The following is a 25,737-nucleotide window of genomic DNA, read 5'->3' as shown; positions in this document are numbered from 1 at the left end:
ACTTAGGTATACTAATCCAAAGATGAAACTACTTGTAGTAAGATTATAGCAGTATTTGCCGAAACTAGTGCTATTGTATACCTACTATAAAAGTCGGTATGGATGGTCCAAAATGTGCATGTAATATTTTTAAACAATTATTTTTTACTATATTTTCCAAATACTTAAATGTTAAAGATTAAGGGCCAGTTTCACGTCACATAAATAAGTGTTAGATAACCTATCTTCTAATTAAAGTGACAGCACGTTTATGAAAACAATTGTCAAAATTCCATGACATAAGCTATCTGATACTTAACCACAATTGGTGAAACCGGGTTTAAGTAGATGTTTGCAGTTTTTGATGTTTGCTTACATACATTTTATTTTCCAGAATTGGAACTACTGCTAAGAAAAATAGAATTATCAGGTTACCGGTTATTCATCGGTAACACACCAGTGACCAGTAACAGTATAGCGCCGATGACGCAGAGACACAACACCAAACACAAACGAAGGAAAAACAGCAAGAGAAAAACTCAACGACATAAAAAGGTAAACTACAGAACGCTCTGTTTTATCAACAAATCGAAGAAGCCTTTAAATTAATTTCGTTATGGCTGACACGGCTACTAAAATGCTTATTAACACGGAAACTATCCCTTGAAATTATGACAACTCCACAAACAGCTGTTAAAATCAATATGAATTACGTAGTAAAAATGGGCACCGAAACTAAGTCTAAACTTTAAAGTTCCACGGAAAGCCATAGAAATTGCTGGAAGTGAATTCTTCGTGACACTATGTTTACAAAATGACGTCACAGTTAAAATAAGATTTTCTTTCACACTCAATAAGAGGTTTGGCGTTTGAATTAGTTCACTTCCTTTTAATGGAAAATTAATAAACAGAAAATGACTTTAAATTCAATATCAAAGCTAAACTCTCCAATGAGGGAAAGCTATGTTTTAATAAGTTTAAAGGATGGGTCGCTTGATAAGTGAGTGAAAGCTTTTCGAAAACAAGTTGTTTTTCTGGTTTAAAATTATTAATTTAATGACAGTTCCCCACCCACCGGTGGACGGAGGTATCGCTAGAACGAAAACTTAGGCCCTTCGTACAAAAAGCTACGTAATTATTCGATACTCAACTATTTTAGACCTCAATCAACTACCGCCATGAAAATCTGGTCGTGGGACGAAGATCGAAGATTTGCGTGTCTTTGTGTACACATGGCCTTACAGTTTGAAAACGAATTTAATAACTCAGTGAGAAATGAGTGGTATACATGCTAAATCGAAAAGTAATTCATATATTAAAATATTAGGTCGGGGAAAAAGCCTTTTCGCATTATAGTATGTAATATGTATGAACTTGTAATAAAATCTTTTCTCTACACAAAAAAGCTCGATATTTGTGTACCTCACGAATTCACTGAAGGAAACCTAATGAAACGTATACTCATTTGTGATTCTTGAACCCAAAGAGATTTTATTACAAGTTCATACATACATACTATAATGCGAAAAGACTTTTTCCCCGATCTAATATAATTAGTAGGTCTTTAAAATTGAAATACATTTATTTTCTTTTCAGATAATGTACTGGCGGTGAAGTGTTGATACCAAAGCTCATAGTATCATATAAAGTATATTGTAATTTTATATTAAATTGTGATATAAATACTACTTATTTACTTAATAAAGGTACCGAGAAAGATCGAAGTAAGTTTAAAGTAGAACAATACTTTATTCATTTACATAGGTCTTAGTAATGGTGTTGATTTTAATAAAACAGGCTGACGAGGTATAATTCGGAGGGGTGTTAAAGATGAGGGAAAACTAAAATACATGTTATTATTTTCTTTAATAACTAAATAATAGATGATTTGATTAGAAAGTTCTATTCAATTGTAAAGAAAATAATAATTGAATATTTAAATATAATGATACAAATTGTTTTCGTGATGTAATTAAAATATGATTGTAAATGAAATAAAACTATATTTTCTATTTAATTTATTGTTTTTATTTACACAATAAATATGTTCTAACTAATTCATCTTTGCAATCGAGAATAACAAGCTGTAGCGTAAAAATATCAAAAAAACATTACAATCGGTACATATTTGTAAAGATACCAGTAAAATTAAAACGCACCTGTCAAATTGTCCGCCATCTTGTGATGTACGACAAAATGGCGGATGTATTTCACAAATACGTTTTCTATGTCTAACATAAATATTATGTCGAACATTATTATTAAAATTGACAATTTTATTGTCAGATTGTCTCATACTTGGTGTTTTATATCAGGAATCGAATTCAACACAAAGCAGTCTAACCGCTATAACAAACTATACACGAATCGATTTTGAAAAAAATTAAAAGTCTAATAAAACAACGGGTCTCAAAGATATCAATACATCACGTAACGATTAATAATTAAATTTTAAATCACTTGGCTTTAATTTTACAGCTTTTAATTTAAACACTTTGTGCAAAATCTTATAATATATGAAAATCATAATTTTGTAATTAGTACAATATATTACTTTTACCCCAAAGTAAATTTATGAAAGAACATTACCAAAGTCAAACGTACTTTTTACATCACATTATAGTTAGAAGAAGTATCCTGTAATTTGAAAGAAATTGCGTTCTGTGTTTGTACTAATTACAAAAATAATGATTTTCTAACAATCGAATGTACAAAGCAGCAGTCCGTGCAAAAAAACCTTCATTGTGGTCGTGGGTTCGTACCCGATGCAACACACCAATGACTTTCCGAAGTTATGTGTGTATTAGAAATAATTATCACTTGTTCCAACGGTGAAAAAATACATCGTGATGCAACCTTGCATGTCTGAGAGTTCTTTAGAACAGTTCTTGAAGGTATGCTAAGTCACACCCGCACTCGGCCAGCGTGGTGGACTCAAGGCCTAACCTCTCCCTCATTACGGGAGGAGACCTTTGCCCAGTAGTGGGACATTAATGCGTAATTTTTTTTATTATATTTTGTTTATAAATCGGAATTGCTTTGACAGCCGAGTTGTATAACATTGAATGATTAGTTTTGTTGCACGAACTGCATCTGTGGCTAACACCACTAGGATAACTAGTCAACAGAACCGACACAGCCTGAGCCTAACCATGCTATACGCAATATAAAATACACAAATATCTAATAAAAAAGATATCGCCATACCAAATTGCTGAGCGGATCTTAAACCGCTGAGAATTTTAAAGTGTTTGCACTTTTTCAAAGTAAACACACTGTACTCAAAGTTTGCGGTACCTAATTTATTCAATATTTGTTAACATACTACAAACTATCAGAAAAAGCCGAAAAATGCACACGACCATGGGTAATAGCCAGAACTTGACATATATCACATGATGATAATTTCATTCATGCCCGGTTTCTGAGGTACATTTAGCGGTAGTTTATCTATTAAATAGCGTTTTTTTTATATGAGTTTAAACGCTATTGAATAGATAAACTAGCGCTAAATGTACTTCAGAAACCGGGGGTAAATGGACTTATTTGAAAAACTACTACTGTTTAAGTCAAATGATATACTACTATAGTGTTGTCCAACAACTTAGAGAATAATTCCGTTCCTGTTCGAAAAAATAGTCATAGCAAACAGGCAACCATTTGCTGCCTAGTTTTAGTGGTGACACCTCCACCACTGGCGCCCCTTACAAGGCTTTCATACAGTTATATATCTTATGCAGCTGACGGTGTCCTGTTTGATATAGATACTTTACTACAGAAATACATAATTGTTAATAATTGATCTAACTAAATTGTGAATGCCAAAGCACTCTACTAAGTTGTCGGACTATAGAATATTTTTAATTGTGATCATTTAGTTAGATTGGTAGATGAACTTATCTCATAGTGTTCTAGGGCTCAATCCAAATGTAATAATATTATTATAGTAACAACACAAGCTAACTATTTTTAACACCTAGCTTGTCTATAAAGGCAGCTATGTATGCTAACTAGTAGGTAACAAAGCCGTTTTAGAACCAGTTTTGCAGCTTATAAGTATCTGATAACTGCTGGATAATCAATATTAAGACATAACATTATTATCTTTACTATGAAGTATCCTCGTAGCCTATATTAGGCTACGGGGCGGCCATTTTCTTTAAATCACCACAGAAACAGTCAAAATAACAGCTAGATAAAATGCTGCCGTCTAGTGTCGGAATCTCATTAGCTATCTGATACTTATACAGGAGTTAAACCGGGACTTAATATGTCAATATTACGTATTTATCTTCCATCAGTCCTGGCTATACCCATTTACACAATAACATTCATATTCATAGATTTCAGGCATACTTTACATTGATAGATAAAATGAATAATCTCACGTTTTCAATAACTAATCGTCCGTAACGGATAACGTACTAAAGATTGCTAACGTTACCGATGATTATTGAAAACGATGCTTTTTTTAAAACATGTTTTAAATGGCAAGAATATGTACAAAATAAATGCATTTTGATATATCTAATAGTTCGATCTTTGTACATAAGATTTGCCTTTTAATCCATGTAATTATAGAATTAAAGAAAATATGAAATAAAACTATGTAAGACAGAAATACATTTTGCACGTGCACGTATACGTATTTAGCGTATAACAACTGAATTTAAATTAAAAATACACATTTTTAGAAAACATTCCTGATTTACATTATCAAATAAAATATTTATTCAACCTAATAAAGAACTTATAGTCTATCCGCGTTAAGAAACTAGTAAATAATCATTAGCATTTACTGAAAAATCGTTCTTACAGGAAATTTGTTACTATAAACGTAACTTTTCCTTGCAATATGATTGGCCAAGAACGCGTTTGTCAATGATGACTAATTAATTTCTTAACGAGAATAGATTACAAACATAATATCACGCCTTTTTCTATAGGGTAGGTTGGGACCAAAGAAGAAATAGATCGTAAAGATTATAGTAAACTTTGACATTTCAAATGTAATTCTATATTGAACTAATTCATTTTATCTATCAACATATACACATAGAGAAGCGACACTACATCAACAATCAATAAACACTTGAATCAGTTGAAACAACGTTATTATAATATCAATAAGATTTTATTTTACAAAGAGCCGTCTCTTCGCCGGCAAAGTAGACTACGCTCCGTTCATATCTATAGGTCAGTGTAATCTGTGCCTAAACGTCAAGAAAAATAAGGTAAATTTGTGGTACATATTAATATTATAAATGTAAAAGTATGGGTTTGTCTTTTTTTAACGTCAAAATGAATTTAACCATTTGATCGCCACGCTTTCGTCGGCAAATGTCGACAAAAATATAGCGTCGTGAGCACGTTCTGATATGTCGAATATAGCCGACCATGGCGGGCCAAGGGTAAAAGTTTTCGTTCAGAGAAGGTAATTATTGAACATTTTTTTTGCGGGAGATGTCGCGAGTATATACTAGTATTAGATAGGACACAAAATCAAAACAGTTTCTTCGAGCAATTTTTTTAAATCGAGTCTGCGCGAACCCTTACACGTTCTTTAGATATGAACAGAGCTTTTAGAGCTGATAACAACTTTAGGGTGGCCTATTACTGATTATTTTTACCATCCATATTAAGTAAAATAGTTCCTTTGCGCACCATGTACAAGAAATTACGCAAGCCAGTTTGTCATAAAGAAACTGGGCGCCAAATAACGGCTAGTGCCCGGTTTCTGAGGCACATTTAGCAGTAGTTTATCTATTCAAACTGTTTATTTTATATGAATTTAAACGCTATTGAATAGATAAACTACCGCTAAATGTACCTTAGAAACCCGGGGCGAGTTGGCTTTGATTAGGTCTCGCTATTTAGACACTACAACAATTCTAGCGTATTTAAAACATTAGTTAACCGACCCTTAAGTAGTTTTCAGCCCAATATAAATATTTTTATTCAGTAAATATGATGTATTTGGGACGAAACTCTAATCGGAGTTTTAGAACATGACTTTTCAAAACACTGAAATTTCACATTCTATTTACTCCTTGTGTAAATCTACTTAAGCCTTTTTAAGTATAGTTTTAATATCTTGCCTCTCTGTCACTCTTCAACGTCAAATAGCCCGATGAAAGAGCACGAACATTAATTCAATATCAAACACGTACCTTTGTGAATTTTAAACATTACTTTTTAGAGATAAAATGTTGTAAAAACATGTTTTAAAAACAAGTTCGCGCTTTCCCGAAATTTATTAGTAAGGTAATTTATCTCTTAAAAGTAATATTTAAAATTATGAACATACATGACCCATATTCTTATCTCATACCCAAATTTCACAAATACCGTCACATATTTTTAACTAACTACACTATATTACAATATAATTCATTTTCAAACATATTGTTTAACCTTTTTCGTAAAGATTCACGCAACATCTTATTAAATACATAACTTGTAACGGCCAGATGAAGTTAGCGACCATTACTCGGCCTAATGTGACCGTAGGCTAGGGTTGCCATCTCTAAAATTTGGAAACCGGACAAGACGCGTGAAAACCCCGGATTTTAGAGTCCGAAAGCCGGACATGTCAACAATAAGAGCAACCGCGACGGGAGGTGTGGGGGAACGGTGAATATACTTGGTTGATTTGATCGTGGTGTGCGAACATAGTGCGTCTCTCGCGGGCGGCCCAAATTATTTTTATTTATTATTTTTTTAAAAGCCGGTCTAGAAATGAAATCTTCCCCGGACGCTCCCCGGATGCCCTCTAAACTAGGACAAATCCGGGGAAACCTGGACGGATGGCACCCCTACCGTAGGCCGTTATATTAGTAGTAAAATTCTTGCATTTAATACTACATTGCGTCAATCTCAAACAAAAAATATCGAGAAGAGAAACAGCCTATCAGAGCCTCGCAATACGTGTAAAAACGAATCAAAATCAACTTTATGTCTTCGTGATAAAGTTTATTTTAGATAACACTCGAGATATATACAACGTAACAATTTATTTGCACGATGGTAACAGAATTACATATTAGTTTATTTACTGGAGTAAACAGATCAGTACTAAAAACATTCGAGAAACATTTTTAGGGTAAAATATAATTGAATATTGCAGAAGTGGACTTGTCTGAACCAATTTTGAGAAGGAGACCGAGAGCGAGAGCCCAGCAGTTCGAAAGAATCGGGCTTAATTGATTAGTAAATAAGGAATGAGGATTTTTTGGAGGAGGTTGAAAGTCTATGTAATAAAAAAATATAAAATATGTTTTTGGCGTTTTAGACCCGTTTTAAATCGTATTTTAGTTTTAAAATGAACTTGAAATGTAAAAGAAAAGTAGCATAAATAAGAAACCAGTAGGTAAAACAAATTAATGCACTTATAAGTACAGGATTACTTGTAATTTTCGTGGTTGTAAGTGGAATACAGATTCCTGATTGATATATTATCATAAGTGTACGCATCGTCAAACGTACACCTGCTCTACGAAAACTCATAGTATCATTAATGTAACTACAAAATCACAAATATAACTCTATCCCTTTCTCTCATTAGTGATAAGAAAGAGACAGCAACAGCACCGATCTGTCCACTCCAGAGTAAATCTAGCTAAATAACCCCTTAACAAGACTAGAATCAACCTAAGCACAGTCACAGACCTAGGTAGATCTTATCTAAATATCATGACGTCACTAGTCAGACGTTGGATACTTTAAAAGTCGGTAATCGGTATATAATCTAATAATATTTTTGATAATTTCTGTCAGGTACGAATAATATGTTCCCTTAGAAACGTAGTTGTAGTTTTAACAGTGTCTGATAAAATTATACCTGTATGTACGTATAATCTGAAGTACACGTAATACGTATACGCTCGCAATGTTTGAGCGTATTCAAGAGGCGCCCAAAGCCAGTTGCACTCACCGGTCAGTATACGATCAGTTAAGCAAACCTTGGCGCGGTCATTCCATAGATAGGTGACCGCATAGTGATATTTCAACTGGACGTCTCCGTGCTTTGAAGAGCACGTAAAAAGTCGGTCCCGGTTGTTGTCAATTGAGATAACAGTCGTTAAGCCACGTGAAAGGCCTTGGGGCGGCTTGAACAACTTTGACACTAGGTTGACCACTAACCATACGATAAGAAGAAGCATATTCGAGCCTCTACAAGCGTAACTACCGGATAATGAGGCCTTTCAACACAGAATTATCTAATGCCAGCCAAAACAAGGGATAAATTGACGGCACATGAGTTGAAACTAAACATATTTAACCACGTGAATGCATTTCGTGAAAATTCGGATAATTTTATCAGACACTTATAAAACTAACTAAGATTGCAAACCCGGCTTTGCTTTGCAACAACCAGGCGTAAGATATAGAAAGAAACATGACAATACTAATTTTATCACGTAATTACATTTCTTTCCTAAATCTTTACTTTAATTTATAACCTTTATATGCTGTTTTGACTCAAAATTGTACATTTTAGTTTTATAGACAACACAAGATGACAATTGCAATTTGATCTTCAAAATTATATGTATACTAACCCACCTGTTTGCCAAAAACTGTGGTATATGACCTGATACAATTTTGTTGGTAATATTCTCACAACTCCAATTCTCAACCTTTAAACGGACAGGTAGATTAAGTATACTATATAATAATAATTGCCTATAAACATTTTATAGAAATTATTGATATTAACTACCGTATTGTTAATAACATATTTAGTTTCTCACAACCACTTACAAGGTTGCCTCCACAAAGTACAAGAAGTTTTAATCTATAAAACAACACACATTAAAATACAATTTTTCTTCGAAAGTTTAACAATACAGTAGCAAATATCACTAATGTTCGGTTTCTGAGGCACATTTAGCGGTAGTTTATCTATTATAGCCTATTAGCCTTCCTCGATAAATGGGCTATCTAACACTGACAGAATTTTTCAATCGGACCCGTAGTTCCTGAGATTAGCGCGTTCAAACAAACAAACAAACTCTTCAGCTTTACAGTAAAGATAGGTAAACTACCGCTAAATGCACTAGGCATATTATCTTTAAAAGAATATTTATAATATTAGTATAGATAGGTAAACGACCGTTAAATGTGACTCAAAAACCGGGGGTAAGATCTATAAAAGGATATACTATTCGCTACTCCGATACCGATAATTCTTACCGACAGTTTGGAAGCCAACGTCCTCTAGTGGTTGTTAGTCCAGTTCTATGCGCATGTTGGGCGCGAGGGTCCCGCACTGGATCTTGGACTCCTTGAGCTTGGCCAGGGAGAGTTTCAGGTCGTCCATGGTGATGGGACGGACAGCGTCGACGTACTCGTCGTCTGAGTCCGTTGATGATTTTGGTGGCTGGGATGTTGAACTCTGAAAATTAGAAATAACCATATTAATTGTCTATTAACTTAAGATGGAATGGTGGTGGTATATGCATTTAGAGTGGATGTTTGTGTTTGTATGGGTCATCCAATTTTTGTGTTGTTTCCTTTTATTTTCAAACCCACCTGTCTATTTTACTAGTTTTGATTTAAAAATTAAACTAAATCTGTCGGAAAATAGGGAAGTTACATTTAAAAAATATGTCCAAATGTGATTAAGCAAAGAGTTAATAAAGCCTTCCGAAAGCTGGCTTTACGCGCACTTTTACCAACACGAATCCATAAGAATAACCTAAAGATTTTCTAAACAACTCTTTGCCTTTACCGGATATTAACCCGAAAACTCAAACCTTGAAATATTCGCTATATATAGTCATAATATTACGTCTTTTAAAAAACATTTTACAGCACTTCACATGTAAATACCACACTGTAAAATGTTGTACAATACATAAATATAAATAGTTATACCTCGTTCAGTTCCCTGGCGATCTCTTCTCTGGCCAGGTCTCTGACTCGGTACACGGCGGCCTGGCGACACAGCTCGTGCAGGTCTGACCCTGAGAAACCTTCCGTTGACGCCGCTAGACGTTTGTAGTCAATCTGTGAGCAGAAACAATGATAACAGTTTTACTAAATAGTTTATCAATGAAGACTGTGATATCTATACTCATAATATAGATATGAAAATCTGTCTGTCTGTTTGTAATGGATTTATGATTCAGCAGACGACCTTTGTCACAAAACAACCTGCAGAACAAACTGGCTGCTGATAATAATTATAAAATAATTGTATTTTACCAAAATCTAGTGCTTATCAATTTATATTTACAACCTACAATAATTACTACTATGTACCAATATACTACTTGTAAACTGTGAACTAAAAATCGAAAGGTCAGAGAATAAAGGTTTTATCTAGCTATGTATGATTCAGCCGCTGGAATAATCTGGATAACATTTTGCTCGAACCTAGTTAAAGATCCTAGGCCAAGCATAGGTTCGGAGTTTTTCAAACTAACCTTTATGTCCCGTTTTATTACCTAACCCTTCAATCTATTTTACCAAAATGACATGCGAGCCTTGTCGTGGTATAAACCACTGATGAGTCACAAACTTAACAAATAAATTTGTTCGTCTGTATGCTTGTATGTTTGTATGTGTGACTTACATCAGGAGTGATGGGCTCAGACTTGAGTATGAGCTGCAGGATGCGCTCGCGTTGAGTCTCGCTCGGCATGGGCACGTGGAACGTGGCCGGCATGCGCCGCTGGATCGCCTTGTCTAAGTCTTGCGGCCTGTTTGTCGCTCCTGAAAACATTAATAAGAATAAACTACATCTAACTACATAACGAATGTAAATACAACCCAAAATGGTGTTCAAAAATCTCAAAATAGCACTAATAAATCTTTTTTGGGCAGGCTTTTCTGTCAACCATTTAGTTATCGACATATTTTGTATAAAAAACTGATCAGCGCCCCTAGCGTATATCTTAAGAACTACTTTTAGTGTTGTTTTAAACAATAAACGCATCCTAGTGTACCGAGTGTACCGACTATGTTTTTGTCGACAATTGCCGACGAAAGCGTCGTGAGCACTTTCTAATTCGTCGAGTATAGCCGACCGTGGCTGTCAAAGGGTTAAAACTATACTGTCCCATTGTCGAACAAAGGTCCAAACTACTCCACCGGACTCTATCTTCAGCCATTTCCTACCTTCGATATAGGTGTTCAAATCGTCAAGCCAATTCTCTCGGCATAATTGCTGTTCAAAGAATGGTGGTTACATACCCATAATAATGACAGTACAGCTGGGATCGGTGATGAGTCCGTCCCACAGCGACATGAACTGTGTCTTCATCATGGCGGTGGCCTCGTGGTCGTGCTGAGTGCGAGTGCGCAGGAACGACTCGATCTCGTCTGAAACACAACACACAATACAGTAACACATACATCATGGGAAGAAAAAACTATTTTTACACCTAAATTATAATGAAAACAACATTTGTAAATCAGATTCGTTATATTTTGATGGGGATTTAAATACGACGCTATGAGCTTGCTGCATAGAGCAATTTTTTTTATTTAAAAAGGACAACTCCTGTATTAATTGCTCTTGTGTCGTGGGGTCTAAACATAAGAACAATGGACATAAGGTACAACCAGACCCGAAACAAATATTTGTGGACCTCTCGACGGTGTGGACACTGGTACACATGGATACTATAAACTTAGCCCTGCACAGCCGGCTGGATTTAATCGCTTCCATAGCAGAATATCGGCTCAGAGGGCCTTAAGAGAGTATTATAAACCATACTATGCTATAAATTCTTACCTATGAACACAATACAAGGCTGCAATTTGACGGCTAGACTGAACACGGCGGCGGCTAGCTTCTGCGTCTCGCCGTACCACTTGTCCGTCAGTAGCGACACGTCCAGGTTGATGAAGCTCATGTTCGCCTCCTTCGCAGTCGCCTTGGCTATCAGGGTCTTGCCACATCCTGGAAGACGACAAGCAATTTTAATTATACCTTTTTTACCCATGACTGCTGGGCAAGGATTTCTTCCCGAAGGAGAGAGGGGTCAGTTCTTTAGTCCACCACAATGGCTAAGGAAAGCATCGTGATAAAAACTTGCATGTCTACTTATGCTTCACCATTTATGATATTACAGTCGGGCCTTAATAATAGTGCGAACTACACATTTCGATGATTCTTTTGAATATAACATAGTACGCAAGTTTTCAATAGCCCTCGTATAGACATATGTGACGCCCATAATTTCTACCTTAGGAAGGTGCGGTATCTGAGGGATTTTACTCCCAGACAAAAAGGGGGTGCGTGTCTCGTGCCATATGACGTATGTGTTCACAATGGTGGTAGTACCTGGGGGTCCATGTAGCAGCACACCCTTGGGCGGCTGCGTGAGGCGGCTGTCGGCGAACAGCTCTCGCTTCTGAATGGGCAAGATCACGGTCTCGCGGAGCTCCTGGATCAGGTGGTCCAGACCAGCTATGTCTTTCCAGTTTACCTATGCATCCAACAGACATATTAGCCAATATATTTAACATACGGATTTTCGTATTAATAAGTATTGTCTGTGTGTTTCATTCCTTTTAATCATTCGATTCTCCTGATGTACTTTAACATTATTTTACTTCTGACGTGCCTTTCTAAGTATGGAGATACTCAGCTCAAATACATCAATCAATGCAATTTCCGCGTCAAAGAATTGATGATCGGTTAGTCAATGGTAAGTGCATTGGCTATGAACATTTCTAATACTGTTTTTAAATACGAAATTTGTAAGTCTAGAAAACATTACTCTACAAAGTAAGTAGTAGTACAAGACATTTACAATTATAATAGGTAATTAGCATAAATAAGGCACTAAATTATCAACTATTACGTAATTGTACACACAAAAAACGTTAAACTTAATATTCTAGTTAGCAACTAAATTAATTACTCTACTCGTGTTTTTAATAGTTTTACGCCATAGATTTTGTATGCTTCAGAATTTGTTCCAAGGCTTTGTAGTAAGCGATTGTTTTATTACAAATAAAAGGACTTCATATACATCCTCCTTTTATGACAATAGACTCAAAGCATTAAGAAAAACAATCATTTTTCATTGGTCGTTAGTCTCCGCATGCGGAGTACTGAAGAAACGTATGCAATAGAGCCAGTATGCGAGGTGCGGAAGGTCTGGTAAACGCATGGCATGGAGCCCCCCATGCTGGGAACCGTTTTCATTGGTCGTTAGCGCCCGCATGCTAGGTACGACAGATGACCGACGGGCGACGACGTCTAGTGAAAGAGGTGTTAGGACAAGGATAGGGAGTCCCCGAATCCTTTGTATCGACCAAAATGTCGGCGACTAATTGCAATGGCCGTTAGCCTGATGCCGGGGAGTCCCCGCATTTGGGCTAACGACCGACTTATCTATCAACCAATGAAAATGTTTCCTTAGGTTGTTATCAAACCACATTTTGGGCGCTACTGATAATAAATCAAAACCAAACACAGAAAGTCACAACCAAAAATTGTTGACAGAAACAAAAAAATACACGAAAATTTAGTATTTGAACCAGGCAATCATACACACAAGGGGACCTAGAAAGAAGCTGTTTAAATGGAATCTTTAAACGACCGTTATTACTATAAAAACTTATAAAAAGTCAGTGTACTCATTCCAATGTCCCATAAATAAGAATACAGAACGTATAAATGAAATAATCGCGTGATTAAACGCTATTTATCATTATGATTTATTTATCTCTATGGTTTATGTTATGGATTAATTATTCTAATATAAGTATGTGAAATATTTTATGTAGAATAATTCCTAATTAGATTCTTCAAAGATTTTTTCAAACCCCGAGCTGTTAATAAGAATATTTTAACAGATATTTGTATACAACACTATACTATTTCAGGCCGAATACATATGTCCGCGGTGCAGCAAATCTGATTTTGTTTAGTGTCTAGTCTGCAAACTTAACTTCCTAACTCCGTACAATCGCTGAGAAACTCTTATCAAAAAAACTCAAAAAATACTTTTTGGCCTGGCCCAGGATTCGAACCCGAGGCTTATGCGCGGTAGTCGCATACACTATCGACTGCACCACAGAAGCAGGTTACATATAAAGTACATACAAAAAGGTTTAATTCAGTAATCTCTTTATTCAACATGATGTAGTATCAGTCTTTAAAACAATAGCATCATAAATGTCTTAAAAACAATAGGGCATTAAAACCAGAATTAATGCTATCAAATTTTGTGTCCGTTAAGAACAGAGGTGCAAGAATTTAAAAGCATATAGGATCATCATCATTATCAACATCATTGGCTTGTATCCATCTATTAGTAGATGATTGAGACAATATAAAAATGGTAATTAGTGACGTAGAAACATTTTCCTTTATAACTAGGTAAGTTAAAGCATCTAACATTGAATAAATGAGTGCTTGCAACATCATTTAATGTTATCACTGAATGTATCATTTTGTATCAGTAAGTTTGTTTGTAGTGTATTAGTAGTTTAACAGGAAATTCTGTAAAACATCCAACCATCAAAAAAATCAAGATATACTTAACACAAAGTTAGATGAAAGTAAAGTATTTAATTAGCAGATGTGAACACAACACTAACACAAAACTAAAATAAAAATTCAACCACTAGCTTTAATATATAATATATTGTAACATATCGTACAATATTATCGAAAAATTAACACAACCAACCATTCAAATAACAATCATATCAAACAATCACAAAATTCCCTAAACAATATAAGACGTAACACAAAATTACCAAAATTAAAACTACCAACATCAATATATACTCACGCTTATCTCATCGGGTACCACCAACTGTGACGCAATGATCATCTCATGGTCCGTCAGCTTGTCCAGCGCCAGTGTGAGCTTACTGCCAAGCCCCGCTCTGCAAGATACCCTTAACACATGCATGGTCTGTACAGTGGCTGTTGAATTCATTACGTAGAAGAGAATTTTGAAAACACGTACATGCAACTATTATAACTTTTTATTTACAGACTAACTGCATTATTTAATTTAATTATTAGGTACTTTCTCTTAAAAGTCAGTATGTTAATTTAAAAACAAAATGAGGTTTTAGTATGAAACTTTGACATTGTGATGTGATTTAAAACAAGTAGATTTTCTCACATAAGATTAGTATTACAAATGATGTATGCAGTTAAGCAGTAAAGGGTGAGTTTTAGTAAAAAAACAGCCACATGTAGAGAACAAATTGAGCAAACACAAAATACAAAAACAATTGTATTGTTTTTCAAATGATGTTATGAATCTTATTGATTTTTTAATACTATTGAGTATTTCTACACCAAAATTACAATTGGCATTCATCTGTTAGGACATTGTTACACAATACTGCCCCTATCTCATTCACTGTATTTAAAAACATGAGTAGATTATATACAATACAAATGATTGCTATGTACAGAGTATGAACCTTTATAAAAATTATAACCTAACCAAATAAATGCTAACTATCTAAAGGCTTACTATCATGGAAATAAGCTCAGTTATCAGTTATAAAACATGAATATTATTTGTAACTGACTCGGTACAAGAGCTTTTGAACATAAAGTACACATTCTGATAATTTACGTGTTTGATGTTGTCATGTTAGGGCCAAGAAAACACTGTCACAAAAGCTAATATTAGCCTTTACCGGAAGCTCGGTAAAATTCCAACCAAAGGCAAAAGGTAAAATAACACTAACAAGCATTCATAATAGATTCTAATAGCAAAATTTTGAAAAATATCATCAAAAGTGTCTCTGTTATGACGTAAAGTATACGATCGATACTTACTTGCGTAACTGCTCCCGGGCGCGCTCCTCAGCCTTCTTCCGACTCTTGGATGTAGGGTCTATCTGGTTAACCAGCCATTTGATCGAGAAATAAGTCACCGCAGACACAAATGCAACGCGTATTGCCATTTGGAACACATCGTTCCGAGTAAAGGCTGACCCTTCCACCATCATGCCTTCAGAAATATGAGAACTATATCACAAAAATACAGCGGAGCAGGTGTTTTCAGCCGCGTGCTCTTCACTTAGGAATAATTTAATAATTTCTTCACAAATAGATAACTGCCGTCATGCTTTTGTGAATTACAAATCACAGACAATTATGTCAATTTTATAGACTGTTGATGTTTCGTAACTATAAATCGTGTTCCTTTCATAGTTTAACATGTTTCCATAATGTCAAATTTTAGCGAATATTTTGCATTTTAAAAGTATATAAGGGTCTTAAAATGTATATTCATTAAACAATACAAAGCATTCAATGCTGAAACAAAAATAAGTCTGGCAGATATTACTGTTAATATTATTTGAGACAGTAAAAATTTTGCGTGTAATGAAATGTGCAAAAATACCGTAAAAAGTATTGGGGATTTTGTACAATCGATCGACACAAAAGTATTTACTATAAAAATGAAATAAAAGGCAAGTTATTTGTTACGAAATGAATCAATATGACCTAAAAACAAAAAAATACTGCTATTGTTAATAGTTAAAAGCAAGAGCATCAGTAATCAAGAACCCTTATTACACTAACAAACATGTGACAATCAGCTGTCAGCCACCTGTCAAACCAGCATGTATTGTAGCGTGTAACACTCACACAACATAACCTTACTTTATCGTGATAAACTCGGTTTTATTTATCAAATAATCTTAACCGGACTCATAAATAAACAATAAAATGAAGAAACCTAAAGCACGCGGTCGTCCTCAATTTGAAAATACGAGGAAAGCGTTGCGGAAACAGAAAAGACAGCAAAAGAAAGTGCATCGACAAGAGCATTATTTAAAAAAGAAGGATCCAAAGCCAGCCCAAACGGAATATACAGCAGGCAGGTTTGTGAAGCGACCACCAGAGTCTCCAGAACCACCTGATGTTCAGATCAAGGTAAATTTACTGGAAACTCTTGTAAGTTTAAATGTAAACAAACACCACAACTTTGAGATCTGGTCATAATGTCTTAAGGCACATTATGTCTAGACATATAACAAGTTGAATTTCGTTAGAATAATTTCCTAAAATTAATTTTAAATATCCATGAACTGCAGAAAATGGACTTCCCTAGTACTTTCTCTGCTCAAATTGACACAAGAGAGAGAGAGTTAAATTAATCAGTAATTTAACATAGACGTTTATCGATTACTTTTCAGAAAAAGAAACCTAAAGTAGAAACCCCACTAGACATCTTAAGCAAAGAGCGTCTGAAAGAGACAAAAGCAGCTGAAAAGCTCAAAAACCAGATGGAAGAACAGAGAAAGAAGATGTTAGTACAAGCTAATGAGGAAGAGGACAAAATTATAAAGAAATTAGAGAAACAACTAGGTTTAAATAAAACAAAGAATAAGAACAATTATTTTGCTGATGATGGACTTGACTGTATCCTTTTATAAATATTTCATTCAATCAATATTTAGTAATAGTAGGAGTAGTAGTAATGCTTTATATAGTAAATAACTTTGATGTGTGCAAAAATCACTATTTTATGGACCCTAGTCTTAGGGTCTCTATCCAGAGTTGCCTAGCTGGCATTGAAGTTGATTCAAATATAATTCTCTAAGGTGGTTTAAAAAAATTACTTATCCATCTCTATGGATACTCTAGAAATGTAGGTAGAGTTAGTAGGTTTCCCTTTTGGAGAATTATAAATATTATAAAATATGCTTTAAACAATTTATTGTAACTAAGTGTCTAAAGCTACAACTAGCCAAAATTTAGACCAACTCAAAAACTACCTTCAAAACATAATTTCTTCAACAACCAACTATAGATCTTTTAGAAATATGTGACAAATCAACAACTGAGCAAATAGTAGCTGCAGAGAAGCACTTAGCTGAAGTGGAAGGTGACTCCGACTTCGAAGAAGACCTGGCAGCAGTTACTGGCAAAGATATCAAGGATAAAGGAAAAAAGAAAGCTGAGAGTGATGATGAAACTGGCGATGAGATGGAAGATATGGGCTCTGAAGGTGATAGTGAGGGGGATTTAGATGATGAGGAAGTTAGTGGTGATGATGATGAAATTGATGATGATGATGAAATTGATGATGATGATGAAATAAGTGATGGTGATGATGGCAGTTCTGATGATGAGCCAGAAGGTAAGAGTTTCTTTATATTATTATTATGATAGCAGTGATATGCCTAAATACAATTCTTAGTTACTGTTTTTGTGTGAATATAATAATATGAGAAGTTTGTATTCTTCATGTGGAAAACTGGAGTCATATATTTCTTGGAAATGCCACATGTATCCTACTTTTTGGAACTATGAAAATTGTGTTTTAGTTAAAATGTGTAGTATTCATAGAAAATTTGGATACTATCTGATCTTGTGTTAATAAAGAAAATAATTTTAACTAAGTATATGATAATTCCTTTACAGAAAAACCAACAAAAACGCAAAAATCCAAACAAAAACAAGACACTATAAAAAATAATAAAAAAGAAAAACCTGAATCAAAATCTAAACCCGAAAGAGTGATATCAGAAGATGATTTGAGTAAAGTGTTCAGTGATGATGAGATCTCACATCTGTCTGGTGATGATGATGATGATGATGATGAGATGATGGGTGATGAACCAGTTGAGGAGAAGAAGGAGAAACCTGATGTGTGGGAGGATATTTATGGCAGGAAGAGAGATAAAGAGGGCAATATTATTAAGGTATAATAATATTTACTTGCTGTGTGTGATATACATATAAAAAATTAAAAAATATATAAGGGCCTCTTGTGGCGCATTCGATAGTGTACACGACTGCCGTGCAGAGATCTCGGGTTTGAATCCTGGGTTACGTCAGTCTTTTCAGTTAAGAATTTCTCAGAGATTGCCGTGACTTAAAAAGTTGAGGTTGTAGACTTCCGTGCCTCGGAGACTACGTAAAGCGTACGTAAAGTGAGAGTACGTAAAGCGTAATATCGATTAGGAGATCATTACTATTTTATTACTAAATGTATATAAAATCATTCTAGTATTGTATTATATGTATTTATTTACAGGAAGAAAAAGGCGTGTACATTCCACCACATCTAAGAAACAAAGATTCAAGTTCAGACAAACAACTCATGCAGTTGAAACGACAAATAAAGAGTAAGTCATTGTGTTTTTCTTTGTTAAACTATAACTAAATTAAATTTTTGGTCGCAAAGAGTTAGAGTCGTATTCTTGGTCATGAGGTGATACAGAGAAAGACAGTTTAGTTCCAAATCTGTCCCTAGATGTCGCTAGCATGATCGCAAGTTGGACCTCACACATACCTAAACAAAAACAAAAATAAACATATTTATAATGTTAGATTCTGGCCGCCGACTTCGTCCGCGTGAAAAGATTTCCCGTAAGCAGTTTAAAAGTATCCTATGTTTTAATCTAGGTTCTAAACTATCGTATATATATTATTCAAAACCGTTAAGTAGTTTTTTGGTAAAAGAGTAACAAACATACATCCATCCTCACAAACTTTCGCATTTATAATATGAGTAGGTTTATTAGGAGTTCTGTATGGAGACGGCGACCTGCGATAAGATATTTTAAACATGACCATTGACCATTAATATTTATTACCAACATTATCTTTTTAGGTGTCCTCAACAAGCTAGCGGGCACGAACCTGCACTGGGCGTGCACATCAATAGAGACCCTGTACTCCGCCAACAGCCGCCACTCGGTCAACAGCACGTTGACTCAGTTGTGGCTGGACGCGTGTGTGACCGCCAGCAACACGCCCGACCGCATGGTGGCCGAGCACGCCGCGCTCGTCGCTGTGTTACATGCTAATGTTGGCTCCGAGATTGGTAAGTGAAGACTGTTAGAAGAAGCAGATACATCAAAATGTGTCCTAGATTTTAAAAGAAAGTGGCCTCAGGCCCCTCGCCCACGGCGACTTTTTGTAGCGATGCTGTCGCGCGTTTGGCAAACTCGCGACAGTAGAGATGCCAACGCGCTACTGCATCGCGACTGTATTGATACAAGCGCGACTGCGTCGGGCGACATCGGGAAAAGAACGGAGGGGAAGGGGGGCGGCACGAGAGTGACAGCTTCGCGAACATTGCGCTACAAAAAGTCGTGGCCTTAGGGCCGGACGTCTGACTGTCGGAACGTACGTCGCGTATTATCAGTCGCGTAACGTCGGAACAGACAACTGTATAGAAAACCGACCGTTCAGCTGATGATGCGTCAGTGCGAAGCCCATACTGATTTAGTTACGCCCAACGTATCTTCCGTCAAGTATGAAACTACCCTTAAGCAGCAGTATGTGTAAAATAATCAACTGGTTTGATTAAAGACTGACGCCAGAATATGTTAAAGTCGTAATCCGAATAAAAACTTTGGTTTCAGTTAAAAACCAACTCATTTCTAAAACGAATAGCTAAGAGCTTATTGAGCTTAGTATAGCAAAATGAGTGATTTTACGTCATCACTATCGTGGCTTTAATTGCCAGATAAAACATATATTTTTGTGGGACCCTCTAATTGTGATCTTTCTATTCAAGTATGTAAGACATTATATAATAATATGTTTATATTTCTCAGGTGCTCACTTCTTACAAGAGCTATCGAAACGTTTTGATGAAATGATGCTAAGTTCGCAGCCGGTTGAAGATAAACATCTGGACAATCTAGTCTCGTGTCTCGCACATTTGTATAGCTTTAAGGTAAGTTAGAAGATAAAGTACGCACGTATTCAATGTAAATAGCGTACGTATACGTGCACATACGTGTACGTACAAAAATCCCAAATCCGTTCACCTGCTTTCGTACATAAGTCTCTCAACACATTCATATACTTACATATGTTTTATTTTATTTATATCACCACGCCTTTTACAAATCACGTTGTAACACTCAAATGTAGAAACAGTCAATAAAGCTCATATTTCAATTACAAACATCTTTAATATGTAATAGGATACGGGAATTAACGCGAACACGCATTTTACCTTAAAATGACGTGACGCCGTCAGCCTGCGACCACGGCGAGTGCAACCTGCGCCGAAACGTTAGGCATTATAAGGTAAAATACGTGTTCGCGTTAATTCCCGTATCCTATTATATGTTAAACATGCAACGCGAGAGTTTAAAAGTTATGATTACAAATATCTTCTTTCAGATGTACCACGCATCACTACTCTACGATATTCTAACTCGTCTTCTAGAGGAGTTATCAGAGAAGAATATAGAATGCGTACTGGTAGCTCTGCGTAGTGTGGGCGGAGTACTACGGAAAGATGAACCATTAGCGCTCAAGGAGTTTATACATCAAACACAGACGAAAATCGCACATTTGAACGAGACAAGTTCTGATGGGTGGGTGAAATTTGTACTTATTATCGCTGGTAGTAGTAGAACACAGAATTTCTGCTCTAAGGAAAACCTAAAACATAAAGACATACCCTGTTGCGCTCACCGGTCAGTAAACGATCTGTGGGTTAAGCAAACATAGCGGTATTTAAACTGGGCGTCTCCGTGCTTCGGAGGGCACATAGCAAAGTGATAAACTTAGATGTTTTTGTGAAGGTGATTTAACTATTATTCTCTTGGACACTCGGAGGGCTCTTTTAATTTGTTAATCACGCCCTTTTCCTGTAATAGTGGGCAGAGACTAAAGAACTTACAAATATTTTTTGCGAATCACTGTGTTTGTCTTTTCAGAAGATTATTTTATTTCATTTAAATAAAGCGATTTGAACAGCTCGTTTGTAAATCTCCTTTTCGAGCCTTAAAAATGTTATGACAAGGGATAATTCGAGCTACCAAAAATGTTTAGTTACTTTCTTAAGATAGGAATCAGATCTAGATCTGACCATGTCCATACGGAGAAGCGCAATAATTCTATTCTTTTTTATCCACAGAACCCGTATAAAGTTTCTTCTAGAAGTGTTAATGGCAGTAAAGAACAATAACTTAACTAAGATACCTAACTACGACCCCTCGTACTGCGAGCATCTCAAGAAGATGACCAAAGGCATCATTAGGAAAGGAAACTACATCACTCCGCTTAATATTAGACTTGAAGACTTGTTGAAAGGTGAGAATATATAGTAACGTTATATTTCGGAAAGAGAATTTTGGATGGAAAGAAAGGAGGCTTTTGCCCAACAGTGGGACACGATTAAGAAATTAATTTGTTGCTTTGTGAGTTAACTTTAATGATTTTGAAGCCTAATAGATAAATTAACAAAAGGAACTAGCTGGGTAAGGCTTGCTGCACACTTTCGATTTGGCACCTATGGAACAACAAAACCGACTCGAAGAAATTACTACACACGTTTCGCTTGTTCCCAATCATTCGTCTAAGCCGATTAATGCCGAATCGAATATGTGTGTAGGAAACCTGAGAATGTTGGATAAGTAACTTATGTGTTTTTGTTCAAAATTATCTTCATAGCAAATTTTATCTTAATTGGTATAGGCATACAAGTCTACTAGATGAGTAATGTGGTTTTCCACAAGTTTTAAACGAACAATATGACAACTTTTAGATGTACACAAACACACCAACGAATAACTATAAAATGCATCCTAAATCCCCGAAAAAAGTTACGCATAAGTAAAGAAATATGTGTATTTCAGCGGACGAGCGCGGTAAATGGTGGGTAGTAGGTTCAGCGTGGGAGGGCAACATCACCCGCGCAGAAGAGAAGACTCCCGCCAAGGTGCTGCCCAGCACGGACCAGAAGCTTCTAGAACTAGCCAGGAAGCAGAGGATGAACACCGACGTGAGAAGGAGCATATTCTGTGTTATTATGTCTGCTGAGGTAAGGGAAGAAAATGTTATTATGTAATACATGTTAGTAGGTAGCGGTATTAAAAAAGGGGTTTCAAAAGCGCTAATGCCGCCACCTAGTGTCCACAACCGGGACTATTAAAAAATCTTCTTATGTGTCGACAACCGGGACCGACTTTTTACGTGCCTTCCGAAGCACGGAGACGCCCAGTTCAAACACCACTATGCGGTTTCCCATCTATAAAAACACCGTGCAAAGGTTTGTTTAACCCACAGATCGTTTACCGACCGGTGAGCGCAAAGGCTATGGACGCCTCACTATTAGAATTAAAGAGAAACTACGTTAATTTTTACAAAATATTTTTTATAAATATTTTCACTAACGCTTTGAAACTATTTATATGGGGACCCCAAAGGCCGCCACGTCAGTATGTATTATATGTATTAAGTGAAATCCACCGCAGTAGCTATTAAATAAATATTCTCTATAGAATTAGAGATCAAAAAATGCCATTTGCTACCATGCCTACAAACTTGTGATTTTTAAAATAAAATATTATAGTGTGTAGTACTAACTCGTAACCGTCGGTCTTGTATAACAAGATGTAAGAATGAATATGAAGCTAAATCCATACTCTGTCTGTCTGTCTGTCTGTCTGTCTGTCTGTCTGTCTGTCTGTCTGTCTGCTACTTAATCACGCCTAAACCACTGAACCGATTTGCATGAAATTTGGTATGGAGATATTTTGATACTCGAGAAAGGACATAGGCTACTTTTTATCCCGGGAAAATGACGCATTTCCCGGGAAAATTAGATGGCGAACGAAGTCCCGAATAATCAATTTTATAATGACATTGAATTAACAAAATTCCGTTGTCATGGCAACTGTTTTAATGACGGATATGCCTTAGCGCAACTTCGTTACATATATTAAGAGATATAAATAATGTTGAGAATATTTTTCGTGAAAAAAAAGCATATTTTGTATCATCACGCTACGATCAATAGGAGCAGAGTAACAGTAAAAAGTGTTACAAAAACGTGGAAAATTCTGACCCATTCTCTCTTATGTGACGCAAACGAAGTTGCGCGGGTCAGCTAGTAAGTTATAAAGATCTTACCAAGTGGCGTTATGGTTCTCTGCCTGTTATAGTAAAAAAGCGTGATTTTATATGTATGTATATTATTCTAGGATTACATGGATGCGTTCGAGAAACTTCAACACTTGGGTCTGAAAGGTCAACAGGAGCGCGAGATAGTGCATGTGTTGTTAGCGTGTTGTCTGCAAGAGAAGACTTATAACCCGTACTACGCCGTGTTGGGACAGAAGCTGTGCGATTTTGATCGTAAATACCAGGTGGGAAGGTTCAATATTAATTGTAGATTTGGACACTATGATTATTTTTTTGGCCTGGAGTTTCTTGCCAGCTCTTCTCATTGGCCCTACCTTCCGAACTGGCGGTAGATTCACTCTCTGTATCATTGACTATCATAAGTGTCAGCATTTGACCTATATGAATAAAGAATTTGATTTTGATTTTTTGATTGATTTGCTAGTTCGTTTTAATATACTAAACTTTTTTTAATGTTTGTTCAAGACTTTCTTTATATCTACAGATGAATATAGTCGCGGATTTGGTTTGATGTTGTAACAAAATAATTGATAGAGTCAAACATGGTAGCTTAACAACATCATGCTTTAATCTTTAGCATACCGTTTTCATCCACATTGCATAGGCATTAAGGTTTATTTTAAATTGATTTATTCTCTGTATCTTTGCCATAACTTCCCTTGGTTTGCCTTTTCTTTGGGAGACTCAAAATTAGGTTTTATCTAACTTGTAAACTTTAACCTTAGGAAATATCCAAATTTCCTTTTATTAAAGCACTAAAGATACTATGTCAATAAGTCTGGATCCTTGTGTTAATGCTAGTACTCTAATAACATGTTATTTTTATTTCCAGTTGTCAATCCAGTACTCCGTGTGGGATAAGATAAAGGAACTAGACACAATGCCTAAACAGTGTATGACTAATTTGGCACAGTTTCTCATACATCTTATTATGGAGAAAGGACTGGCGCTTGCTGTTTTAAAGGTAAGACAAAATTAAATATTAATTATATTCTTTTTATTGGAAGTTAAGTCATTAATTTTTTTTATTTGACTGCCCTCGTAGCGCAGTGGAAAGGTCACCACACCGCTACCTTATGTCTGGAGGTCGTGGGTTCGATTCTCACACGGAACAATTATTAGAGCGATCCAAAATTGTTTCGGAATTTTCGGTCTGGTTGTACTTTGTGTCCGTTGTTTCTATGTTTGTAAAAGTTCCCGCGACACAAGAGCGAGAGTTGTCATTAAAAAAAACAAACTACCAAGCAAGATCCCTAAGATTTGAATATTTTAGTTTTCGTATTTCGGCTTTAAACCTCTCTATTTTTCCAGGTCATCCAATTCTCCGAGCTAAACAAGCACTCAGTCCGCTTCATGCGTCAAATTCTCCTCGCTATCATAATGAACGAGGACTTGCAGGCTTCCCTCGAGGTATTCCACCGCATCTCCAAGCCGCCCAAGCTACACATGTTTAGGGAAAGCATACGACTGTTTATACAACACTTTCTAATTAAAAATGCTGGCAAAAAGAGCAATGTCTTGAGTGATCATGAAATGGTGACTTTGAAAGAAAGAGCCCTGGAAGTTGAGAAGATATTAACTTTACACGAGTCTAGATTGAAGTTTTAATACATGTTTTGTAATAATTTTTGTGTTTTATTATTTACCCTATTTTAACAGTATAAGATAACTTTTGTGACTTCTAAACTAATTTACTTACATGGAACAAAAATACCTTAAACACAAGTAGCGCCACCTAGTGTCCACAATCAGAACTATTTTTCAACAAAGCTTCAGTCGCTTTTCGCACTATGAATAAAAACATCCTATTAATTCTACAACTGCACAAGTTTAGAGAACGTTGTCTATACTACACTTTTTAATTATGAATAAGAGTAATTTTATCGTGAATTGGTGACTTTATTAGA

At 35.7% G+C, this 25,737-nt stretch overlaps 2 protein-coding genes across 3 annotated transcripts; one reads left to right on the top strand and one right to left on the bottom strand.

Moving 5' to 3' along the window:
• Positions 1–1,984: 1,984 nt before the first annotated feature.
• nmd (no mitochondrial derivative) lies at positions 1,985–16,078 on the bottom strand. 2 transcript variants are annotated; one of them, XM_076124059.1, is made up of 8 exons: positions 15,755–16,078; positions 14,742–14,850; positions 12,275–12,419; positions 11,723–11,890; positions 11,179–11,307; positions 10,559–10,698; positions 9,859–9,990; positions 1,985–9,376 (listed from the first exon to the last, which is right to left on the bottom strand). In XM_076124059.1, the coding sequence occupies exons 1-8, from the start codon at positions 15,925–15,927 to the stop codon at positions 9,209–9,211; spliced, it is 1,164 nt and encodes a 387-aa protein (XP_075980174.1). In that variant the 5' UTR covers positions 15,928–16,078; the 3' UTR covers positions 1,985–9,208. The 2 variants fall into 2 exon arrangements, with proteins under 2 accessions (XP_075980174.1, XP_075980175.1); XM_076124060.1 differs by having other exon boundaries at positions 14,742–14,838.
• Positions 16,079–16,442: 364 nt separating this feature from the next.
• On the top strand, positions 16,443–25,447 carry LOC142979477 (nucleolar MIF4G domain-containing protein 1 homolog). The gene is made up of 13 exons (XM_076124395.1): positions 16,443–16,861; positions 17,125–17,350; positions 17,742–18,071; positions 18,356–18,636; positions 18,972–19,062; positions 19,551–19,763; positions 20,503–20,624; positions 21,080–21,276; positions 21,822–21,997; positions 22,543–22,727; positions 23,890–24,054; positions 24,663–24,794; positions 25,142–25,447. The coding sequence occupies exons 1-13, from the start codon at positions 16,655–16,657 to the stop codon at positions 25,436–25,438; spliced, it is 2,622 nt and encodes an 873-aa protein (XP_075980510.1). The 5' UTR covers positions 16,443–16,654; the 3' UTR covers positions 25,439–25,447.
• Positions 25,448–25,737: the final 290 nt, after the last annotated feature.

The sequence above is a fragment of the Anticarsia gemmatalis genome, chromosome 16 (assembly GCF_050436995.1).
Source record: "Anticarsia gemmatalis isolate Benzon Research Colony breed Stoneville strain chromosome 16, ilAntGemm2 primary, whole genome shotgun sequence".
Taxonomy (NCBI): Eukaryota; Metazoa; Arthropoda; class Insecta; order Lepidoptera; family Erebidae; genus Anticarsia; species Anticarsia gemmatalis.
The sequence above is the reverse complement of the archived record's forward strand: the minus strand, read 5'-3'. Positions and strand labels throughout refer to the sequence as shown.

Excerpts from the sequence above, each read along its gene's own strand:
- nmd (XM_076124059.1), bottom strand. The coding sequence starts at position 15,927 with ATGATGGTGGAAGGGTCAGCCTTTACTCGGAACGATGTGTTCCAAATG. Across the intron at positions 14,851-15,754 it reads GCCCGGGAGCAGTTACGCAA|GGTATCTTGCAGAGCGGGGC; the intron begins GTAAGTATCGAT and ends GCATGTGTTAAG. Across the intron at positions 10,699-11,178 it reads CTGTACTGTCATTATTATGG|GAGCGACAAACAGGCCGCAA; the intron begins GTATGTAACCAC and ends TAATGTTTTCAG.
- LOC142979477 (XM_076124395.1), top strand. The coding sequence starts at position 16,655 with ATGAAGAAACCTAAAGCACGCGGTCGTCCTCAATTTGAAAATACGAGG. Across the intron at positions 19,063-19,550 it reads GTTGAAACGACAAATAAAGA|GTGTCCTCAACAAGCTAGCG; the intron begins GTAAGTCATTGT and ends TTATCTTTTTAG. Across the intron at positions 21,277-21,821 it reads AACGAGACAAGTTCTGATGG|AACCCGTATAAAGTTTCTTC; the intron begins GTGGGTGAAATT and ends TTTTATCCACAG.